This window comes from Phytophthora infestans, genomic scaffold (assembly GCF_000142945.1).
Source record: "Phytophthora infestans T30-4 supercont1.5 genomic scaffold, whole genome shotgun sequence".
In the NCBI taxonomy this organism is placed as follows: domain Eukaryota; phylum Oomycota; class Peronosporomycetes; order Peronosporales; family Peronosporaceae; genus Phytophthora; species Phytophthora infestans.
This window is the reverse complement of record NW_003303754.1, coordinates 1,910,929-1,921,581: the sequence shown is the minus strand read 5'-3', so window position 1 is coordinate 1,921,581 and position 10,653 is coordinate 1,910,929. Positions and strand designations below refer to the sequence as shown.

The following is a 10,653-nucleotide window of genomic DNA, read 5'->3' as shown; positions in this document are numbered from 1 at the left end:
TTAGCAGTGCCACGAGGCATGTTAACGGTCGAAGTGGAGACCTTGACGAAGAGCGCACAGGTTGCTGCTCGAGGCTCTAACTGTAAAGTGAGCCTCCGCCGCGCTCGCGCGGCCGAGTCGATGGTTTTCGACTTTGAGAATGAGAGTTTGTGACGAACATCTCTTCATTCTGATTGGTCGGTAAACCGAACCTAAGTGGGGGAGGATGTAACGGGGTACGTAGCACTAAGTGTACCCTGGTTACATGAAGTGTGACACTTCACACTTCAGGAGTATGACATGTCATACTCCGGGATATTTGGTACAAGGTACCAAGGTCATTCAAAACCAACCATTGGTTAAATGACATTGCATTTCTATAGGTAACTGATAGTTTGTATTAACCTCAAACTTAACCTACCTATCAATATACTCAGTTTACAATCTACCTTATTTAGGTCACTTCGCTCTCTTTAATTAAAGAGGGGACCTGTGAACTGCCGTTCACTAAGAGTTTGTATACTCTCGGAAGATAACTTCCTCTAGCGCAAGGTGCTGTGTGACCCCGTCACAGATAGCGTGGTTGCTTTACTTGTGCGCAACTGGTCGTCTTCAGAGGAGGACAGCAAAGACCACAGCGACGACATTGCTGTTGGTGATGCTCAGGCGATGGTCCCAGCTTCCCTTAACACCCCAAGTATCCGTAGGTTGCCTACACAGTGTATCTTCGGCGAAGGCGTGAGGTCGACGGATCAAGTCGCAGGCGATGACCAAGATAATCTGCAAGTACACAGTGTTTCTGCCATAGCAGGAGCCCCTGCTGCTTTTAATAATGCGTTGGTTAGAGGATCTAAAGCGTCAACTCAACTTGATGGCCGTCGAAGACGTGCCTTCCAAGACCTGCTTAACGATCCTGTACAAGACTTGCATCCCGGTCCAGGGCATCAACTTTATGAGGAACGGCCTGCTGCTTCGGTTACTCTTAACGCTCAGCAACGTGCAAACCAAGCACGCAAACCTCAATCAATCCAGAACTGGGTAACGAACTTCAAAGCACAGGAAGCCGTGCTAGAAAGCTACTCCTACACAGAGGCGCATATAGCCCCCTACGGAAAGTTAGGAACGCGTGTCGCTGAGGCTGCAGAGCACCTTAGAACGTCATGAGGCTATACGGCAAACCACCGGACGATTCAAAGCTGGGTCGAAAGTATGCTGAAGGAGCACGTGCTCCGTGAAAAAGAGCTTGACGCTGAGACCGGTCAAGAACATGAACGCTCGGCAATCGAGGTACATGTACTGGTTACAACAAATTTAGTTATGAAACTTACGACGCTCTTGGTTGTAGATTCGTATCCGAGAGAAGCTCACTGAAATGGTAGAGCAGCAGAAGGATCATCTTGCGACCAAAACATCGAATGCGGCGAAGCGGAAGAGAGACGATGAACTGCGTGACGCTGGCCTTCGTCATCGTGAAATGTAGCCCGAACAGTTTATGACAAAGAGGTATCTGAGCTGGGAAGAAGACATTTGGTGCTGACAGATGACGGTACTGTGGCAGGTTTGTTACCCTCGATGATAAAGACTTAACTCCTCTTCACATAATTTTGATTAGCTTCTAGCGACGAAAGTGATGGTACGAGCGTCACAAAGCGGCAGCGCAGAAACCCCAAGCACCAGCTCCGAATGGAACGCTTACTTGAAGAAGATCGGGAGCAAACGGCGAAATTGCAAGAGCGCCGCCTTGATTTAAAGCAGAATCAATTCTCTCAGCTTCTGGTTTCATTCTACTCGACAATGACAATGCATCATATCCTCTGTGGCCCTGAGCAGGATCCGCTTGAATCCACTCCAGAGTGCTGCTTACAGATCTTTTGAGTCACAGTGACTCGAAAGGAGTGTCTACGTACTCACCAAGAGGATAGCACGGACCAAGGTGGTTAATATAGAGGTTTATTCGGCCCCAATCGCCCTCCCGGTGTTAGCAGGAGCAGTGCCACTAAAATCAAGGAGAGCTGGCTAAAAAAACTCGGCGCTCTACGACGAGTTTCTTCGAGACACCAACAAGTACTATCAAGCTCTTGGCGTTTGGAAGGATATGGGGAATTCGGAGCGTAAGGTCTCAAATGCTACGGCGAAGCTTGGCAAAAATGCAAACGATATCACGTACATCAGTAACGGCTACACATGCAGTTAAGCGGTCTAACAGGAGCGCTCCTTGAAAATGGCAACGTAAGGTGCATTAGAGGAGATGCATGTTCAGGCGCCATCTATAATAACATTTGCTAGCACAGAAAGATATGTTGGTCTGGGCAATCTGCAGGAGCTAGCAGGTGTATTTTCATGACTAAGCCCTCTGCTATAAACATCCTCTTGTTTCCAGTTTACTAAACAATGTTACTGTTGCTGCAGTAGTAGCTGTTGTTTTTGAGCAAGATCGCTCATGTAGTGTAAACCGTTCGGGCCTCAAAGGCTCAGTAACGAGAGAGTTGGACTGGTAGTGTTGTCGGCAAAAGTAAGACTACAATACTTTGCTAACTAGGGCTGGAGGGTAGGCTGGGATAGCAATAAATCGACGGTACGTGTACCTGGTCCCTTTGCCCGATCGACAGTCCTATATTGTACATGTATACATGTCATGTATTTAAATATATAAGTTGTAGACCGTTGCATATTGACGCACATGACTGTAAATGCATTAACAATATAGAGGGGAGCCCTAAGCCGAGACGAGAGGTGAGAATCGTTCGTCGGGCGTGGTCTGGCCAGCGGAAAAGATACTCGCCATTGTATAAGATTCCGCCCGACGACGTGTACAAGTGGTTGGCTGTGTTGAGCGGCATCAATAACGTCTTTCAGGAAGAGGTCATTCAGGCTGTCGATACGTGTATCGCGCCAAGTTTCGGCCGTGTCGCCGCCCTCTCGAACGGCGAGAGCGGGACGCTACCTCCCACCAAAGAAAGTAGCCTCAGTAGCCTTGCGTTAAGGCGTTTTGCCTCCGTCGATTCCGGAAAGATGGTTATCGGTCATCCCAATAATGCAGAAAGTGGTCGACGTAACGTTGGGGAAGAGGCCCGGACGGAAGAGGACGCGAGCCTGTAAGAAACAAATCTGGAAAAACACTAGCTGCCGTAGCATCTATTACCCCGTGAACAACCGCCGGGTCGCTTTGCTTAATATTCGGGAGAACGGGCGACGAGCGAACAATCACTGTGTCGTCGCCACCGCTCAAACTTTCATCGCGTACGCTGCTATCACCCTCGGTCTCTTCGTCAATAGCAGATACAAGGGCAGACTCAGTGATATGAGCACAGGCTTCGACGAAGGAAGCCATCGCCCTCAGAAGCTCTCGCCTCTTGGGAGTATCGACAACCTGAATACCCTCTTCTTGAAAGACGTTATTGATGCCGCTCAACACAGCCAACCACTTGTACACGTCGTTGGGCGGAATTGTATACAATGCCAAGAATCTTTTCCACTGGCCAGACCACGCCTCACGAGACCCGACGAACGTCACACGAGGTATGCCGCTAGAATGCACAATTGGTAGTTCCCGGGCAAGCTCAAAAGGTCCATTTGTGGCGAAGCGGGTAGCGTTTATGTTCATAACGTCGCTTTAAGCAGAATTAACGTCGAACGCGGCCGCTTGGACCAAACTGGGCTCGTTAACTTCGCCTAGTGCACTCTCCAGAACTGGTAGCAACACGTCCAGACGACGCATGGCCGGGCCGCAATGTTCCAGTACGTCGTCCACTACAAACAGCGCCAGCCGACGGTCTTCTACCAGACAACCCGGTGCGGCCAGAGCGGCCACCTTCTCCCATAGTAGAGACATAATCACGGGGAAGAACGCAGCGCCGTGGGTCTTGGCCAATGTGCCGATACACTCGGCCAACACGAACTGCAGCTCCTGCTCGGCCACTTGAGTCTCACTGGACTGAGACGCATCGTCGTCGTCGTCTTCCATGTCACTCCCAGCGCCTCGACGAATCGCGCGACGCTGGAAGCTGTCGCCTAGCACGACGAGTAGGCCGTGCACTAGCTCACTTAACTGCGCTTCGTTAAGTTCCAGCGTCGAGTGTACCGAACGTGCGTCGGCCAGACAGCTAGTCATACTCTGCATGATACTCACAACCAGATCCACTTCGGGCTCAGATGTCAGTGCGTTAACTAGTCGACCGAGAGCGAAGTCTACCATCTGCTTGATGGCCACGTCACTGTGGTCCTTGGCCGAAACACCAGTGGAGATGGCCACGCACTTGACAAGTGCAGGCATCGCGCGGATAGCTGAGGCCCGGATGTCCGAGTGGACCGACTCGGTAACAACGGGGCCAGCACTTGAGTCACCTGTATGGCGTAAGGAAAGAAGGCATCTTCAAGGTCGGCCACCATGCCGGCCAGCAGTTGACAGGCCGTGGCCTTCTCCTCTAAGATGGACGTACGGACACTCAGACACTTGTCGTTAGCTTGGGCCAGTTGAATGTCTTCACTGTCCGTGGACCCGCCGCTTTCGTCCTCGTCGTCGTCGCTGGATAGAGTCGTCGGGTCCACTTCAAACTCGGCCTGTTGCGTGGCCGCCTCTAGCAGAGTAGGCATGATGAGCGGGAGATAAGGAGCGAAGTCGTGGCCCAGACACGTGCAGCAACGGGTCCAGGCCTGCAGCAGATATGTGCGGGTCAACTCGTTGCTCACGATCGACGGGGTGGCCTGCATCTCGGCCATCACCTTGAGGATCGCAGAGGCGTCACGCGAGAAGCGTCCGGCTTATTGTAAAATTCACAGACGAAAACGACAACAAATTTTATCGAAGAGATATAAACCGGTGACATATGGTATAAGTTTCTGTTTATTTTTTTAAGTACGAGATCTGCGAACCGCTCATTTTCGAAACGGGGAGAAAGCGCGAACACGACACGTAGCGGAGCACCATGCGCGACAGCGACGGAGAGAACGGACCAGCGGATACGGGAGGGATCGTCCAAGTAGGTGGCCAGCTTGTTGTGGCCCGCCGAGTCCAGCCCAAACAGGCAAGTGCTGTGCAATGCCCTAATAAACGTTTATATGCTAACGCTGGATGACTTACAGCTCACGATTGTGAGCGCCACTCAAGCGATAGTTCCAATACCGCTAGCGCTCGTGCGGAGCCGGTTATCGAAAGCAAAGCCGCAGTAGACGCGGGTGACAACGGTTCGTGATTGCGTGCGTATACAAATTCCTTTCTTCATCTAACCATTTTCATCGTTACTCTATAGATACGTCTCCGAAAGACGATGTGGATGGTAGCGAAGGACATGGAGAGCGTTTTCTCGCTGCGGGTACGGGAAGCGACACTACTGTCCCCAGAAACGCACCCGGCGCAACTTGTGTCGGCTGTGCGTCACGTCGATGAAGAGGCTGGCCGTAAAGACCCAAGGTATAGTACTTGATGCTAACGTTGCTTAAACACTAACGTTGCTTTGATTTTATTGTTGCTTTATTAACGCTATCCTGTATTTGTGTGAATCAAAACAGCGCCAAAATTGGGCGGCGACGCGGGTGGCAATGTCAAGAGTGTGTGCGAGGGCGGAGACGGAGACGATTCAACGCTCGGTGAAAGTCAAGATGCGTACGACAGTATTCTGCATACGCATTTTCCCAAGACTTCCAGCCCGCATAGCCTCTCCGTGGAACTGGCCCGACGTAGTTTTCCACATTGGTGTGAGCGGCAATCATCTCCTCGCGCTCCTTCTTCGTGTTGCTGCTGCGCATACGTGGTTGCCTTGGTACAACAAACTAGAGGTGCGGGGGTGGCTCCTCGACGCTACTCTCCCCCCTCTTGCTTTTTTCAATGCAGGCTTCACTTTTCTCCTCATCCTTGCGAGATGATGACGTGCTTATGTCGTCTTCATGGGGCGAGTACAGACGGAGCCTTTTCGACGACTGCAAAGCGGGACCGGCGTTCGATGGGCTGCACTCTCGTTTGGTACCAACTGCCATAAGCAACGCTCGAAATAGCAACGTTAAACAAGATCACCATTAAGAAAAAGCTACGTCAGAATACAAAAAGCACTACCCTTGACTTGACGTCCAGTGTTTCCGCGCACCTGGTCGCCATTTTTGCCTTGACCACGCGTTCAAGCGTCAACACCAACGGGTTGAGCACTGTTTCGGATATATTGGAGAAGTATCCATGTATTATGAATGAGCAAGCATTGCGTGGCCGCGTGCGCCGCATCTGAGAGGTGACCTTGCTGGCGCTACGTGATTCCGGAAGACTTGGCAGTATCATTGCAAGCTGCATTGAATAACTACGCGCTTTGTCAAAACGAGGACCGAAAGACCAGAATCAAGATGCAGGAGGCGGTGGATCTAACCAGATGCAGACGGTGGCCGATCTAACTTCAACGCCCAGCTCTTCAGACGATAAGACGCTCGCGGTCTAGGTGACGCCACTACTGGAGCCATATTCACGGTAACGTCGGAAGTTAACGTTGCTAGATGGGCATTAACGTTGCATTAGCGACACTATTGTTGTCGAAGCAACGTTATCGTGTCAGCTACTAGCTATTGTTTCCTTTTGTTGTTGCAGTGAATGCGTACACATAATGAAGATCTTACTGCAGAATAAAAAAAACGTTTTAAATGGTGGGAAAGAGGCGAGGCTTGGATAAAAACAGCACTTGGCGAAGGTCACAGGACGACCCATTGAGTTTTTTGCCGACGGGACGGATTCATTGGGCAAGCCAGCAGCTAAAACAAAGCAGAGACTAGCGCATCTAGCCTCTGAGGTCAATGCGGGTTTTGATACTGTGTGTCTGCGTACAAAATTCTACCACAAAAATGCTTTAAAAAGAATCTACTTCGAGGAAGTGGTAGGGTATATAGCGGATCGTGCGTGACTAAACGATGACGTGTTTATCTATACTTTGGACATCATTACATGCAACTAGATAGGCGTTCATGCATTGTCGTCGATTGTGGTCGGCAGCGAGAAGCTTCCGCCCCCACCGCGATCAAAGCTCTTCTCGATGAAGTTCATCGCTCTACCCGTCAACATCGTAGGATGCCACGGGACGCTTATTGTAGTGGTGGTGGTGCACAGACATGATGCGATGACGGTGTACATGTACGATCCGCGATGTACCGCATCGTACAGATCAGCTATGGAGAATATATGGACCTGTAAGATGCTGCCATATCTACGAGAATGGCATTCTCAGTGGGAATGCCAAGAGACACGCGAAGAAGAACACGCGTTCCCGACACACGTGAGCATTGAATTGCTAATGTCGCTCGCCCAACCGGATGAATACAGCTGCGGTGTCATGGTCTCGACAATGACGTACTCTTTTATCTATAGCGGACGTGGGTTCACGGCCGAAACGGTTACGAGAAGCGTAATTTAAGTGATGCGGCTGAGGTTGATGTGGATGCTCTTATCCAGATCACGCCGTGAACCTGTAGGGGAAGCCGAGAAAGAAGAAGCTAAACAGATAGGCAGGCAGTTGGTCAGTGCTATCGCAAAAGGAAGTAAGGAAAAAAACTGGAACTAAGTAAAATATAGTCACTGTTTCAAATGTCACTTCGAGCTTCAACTCGTATTTTCTGAATGTTGGCATCCTAATCTTGGTCCGAATTGTTTGTTTAATCTATAACGACCTCATGAAACAAGTCAATAACATTGACCAAAGCTTGAGCGGGGCGGGCTTGAACTTGGACAGCTTGAGCTTGGGTCGGTGGACGCTGACATAGCTGCGGCTGCATCCGACAAGTTCGGCGTCGCTGAGCGCTCCTAATGCGTCTTGGAACGTCCCGAGGGGACATCTTGCTTTGTTCGCTACCGGCCATTGCGTCGAGATCACTATGCAATAAAATCCGTGTAGGTGCTTTGTGCTCGCTTGGTGATCTCTGCAGAAAAGTGCACTATACTATCGACTAAGAAGAAAAACGTTATTCTGTAGACGACGTTATATACGAACGACGCTAACATTCAGCAACGTTATATCGGAGCAACGGCAACTTGACTATAGCGGGCTTACTTGTCTTGAATCGTCCTGCCGTATTCGGCCAGGAGTACTGACAGCGAGGAGACGTATTGGTCGCCCAAAGACGCCTCGTAAACGCCAGGAGGACAGCTTGCTCGCACATTCGATTTCTTGGTCCAGCAGATCTTTAAGCTCGCCCTGAACTGCCGCCAGCTTGCGCGTGTACTCCTCCATCTTCACTAACTTCTCCTGAATCGTTGCTATATCTTGGACTCGAGAACAAGCAAGCAGTTGCGCTAGTTGCGGGGCTGACCGCGGTCTGGTTGCTCCTTCGTCACCCGCGCTGGACTCAGCGCCTGCGCGATCCTTCATCGTCCCAAAGTTTATTGTGAGATTTGTAGTCAGAGAAAATTAGGGGGCAGTTTTAAATGCTTGCTATGTCCGGGTAACAATTGTCTCTATTTTGATGAAAATATTTCGTCGAATTTGCTCCTATTGTTACATTTAGAACACCGATAAACCAGTAGATACCAGTTTAACGTCGTTAGCGTTGCGCTAAAATCACGTCGTGAAGTTGTAAAAGGGTTATGTAACGTTGTATTAACGCCGCTCCATTTGTGGGGAAGCAGATCGCGTGGCCCCTTGAGTGTCTACCGGACAACGAAACTGCGAGCCCGAAGCATCGAGCAGGAGATGTGCACCACAGTGCGGCGTCGGCTAAAACAGGAAGCATCGCGATACGCCCATAATCGTGACCAGCCTCGACGCTAAATTCGTTCTTACGTGGATCGCTTTTGCATTTGTGACAAAGAGAATTTTTTTCTCGATCTCGCACCAGCTCGGGTATCAAATAATAGATGTCTTCTCCGAAAAATAAAGCTGTCGATAACACCGTAATGCCGGCTCCGGTATTTCTTTAAACAATAACTCCCGCTCGGTAGTAGACAAGAGAACAGTATCCAGTTGCGACAGCGATGAAAAATGGACACCGTCCGAATCTGTTTGCAGCAAAATCCGTCCACACGCCGCACAAGCCCAAACGGAAGTTGCTTCGGACCCGACTGACGCGACTAATTGCTGACACTCAGCAATATCGCGGGGGCTGGGAAAGTCACCGAGCATCACCAAAACCCGCTCACGCACCGCCACTCCGGCTTTCCCGCTAAGATTCTCGTCCCCGAAAACAAAAGACGCAGGGTCGACGCCACAGCAATGATAGTACGCAAGTGCTAGACGCGGATCTCGCAAATAATGCTGGCTCTCAGCAAGCCATTCGATCTCGCTCATTGTCAGGGAGCAGGCGTCCCCTAAGTCTCGCGAGACGTCTCTGTCTGTGTTGTATTTCTCGGTCACGTTGGCGAGCTCGTCTCTCCCTTTGTTGAGCACTAGCCGAGTGCCGCCGCTACGCGGCGGGTATGAATGAATGTCGCTCCTTGTGTTTTGCCACCGTTCCGCTCGCCACGGGCTCGCTTCACTGCTCGCACGGTAGGTTGGCAGATTGTGGCTCAGGCGGGCCCAAAGGCCCGCAGGGTTGCAGAAGGTGCCGATTTGGGCCGCCTCGCTGCGCTCGGCAGCTTTTAGGCCAATCGTGGCCACCTTCGCTGCGCTCGGCAGGCAGTAGGAATATTAAAATTATTTTAGTCAATGATTTGTCCGGAAAAGCGTGACAGGCACGACAATTTAGTGTGACGGACAGACAGGTTGCTGCAGTAGATGTTTAAGATTTCTTCTTAAACGTCTTTCCTCGGCGAGACATCGGCTACCAGATATTCCAGCATCTGCACTGTTTCCTTGGCTGCGCTGGCGAGCTCGCCTCTCTCTCTGCCGAGCGTTTCTCCTCACACGTCTATCCTCTGCCAAAGCCTCTGTGTATTGGAGGTCGTGCCGGTGAGCACGCCTCCCCCTCGGCCGAGAAGCCCCGTCTCCTTCGTCAGCACCACCAGACCGTTGATCAGCCGCGCAGTCTCCATGGTCTTCGTGATCCAGCTACGCTCGTCTCCGCTCCATACTCTTTGTCGCATGGGGTTTGCTCGAACCTGCACCGACGCGACAGACTGAAAATGACGACTGTTTTCGCCATCAATCCTGGGGCAAGCATCCATGCTTCCCTCAATTCACGGGATTGACAGCTCCAAGCATTCACAGGATTACAGTTTTGAGATATCGGTATTCTACCGCAGTCTGAAAACCGGCTTCAGTAACCGGCTTCACATTAATCCGGCTTGCCTATTCAGGCTATCCCAGTATTAAAATAGCAATATTTAGTTAGATGGATATAAAGCGGGATTACTTATTTGCGTTATCTTTAATTTCCACGAAGTTGCAGTAAATGTTTACTACAACTTTGGGCCTTGCTGTGGTAGCACCCTATATAACCAAAGCATGCGCTTGTATCAAGCTCTTACTTCGAAGTATACTAATACTGACTAAGAGTGAGCTGGTGCGGGTGATCCTTACTCAGCTACAAAATCAATATACATACCTAGAGCTATTACACGTACATATAAAAATCTGTGAAAAATAACTGAACGTCCTGTTAGCCACCACTAGTGGCCCATGTGGTGACCAGAACGCTACAACTACGCACACAATATCACAACAAGACACAAATGCACCGGAATTTTTGAAAATAGCGCGGCTCGTCAATTAGACGAGAGACATTCAACAAGAAATATAAATAGTCGGTCTTCGCCTCAGTTACGACCACCATATC

At 50.4% G+C, this 10,653-nt stretch overlaps 1 protein-coding gene across 1 annotated transcript; it reads right to left on the bottom strand.

Annotated features, from left to right (window-relative positions):
- Nucleotides 1-3,905: 3,905 nt before the first annotated feature.
- On the bottom strand, nucleotides 3,906-4,698 carry PITG_04183 (uncharacterized protein; the record flags this gene model as incomplete). The annotated part of the gene is made up of 3 exons (XM_002905826.1): nucleotides 3,906-3,913; nucleotides 3,964-4,234; nucleotides 4,315-4,698. The coding sequence occupies 3 exons, from the start codon at nucleotides 4,696-4,698 to the stop codon at nucleotides 3,906-3,908; spliced, it is 663 nt and encodes a 220-aa protein (XP_002905872.1).
- Nucleotides 4,699-10,653: the final 5,955 nt, after the last annotated feature.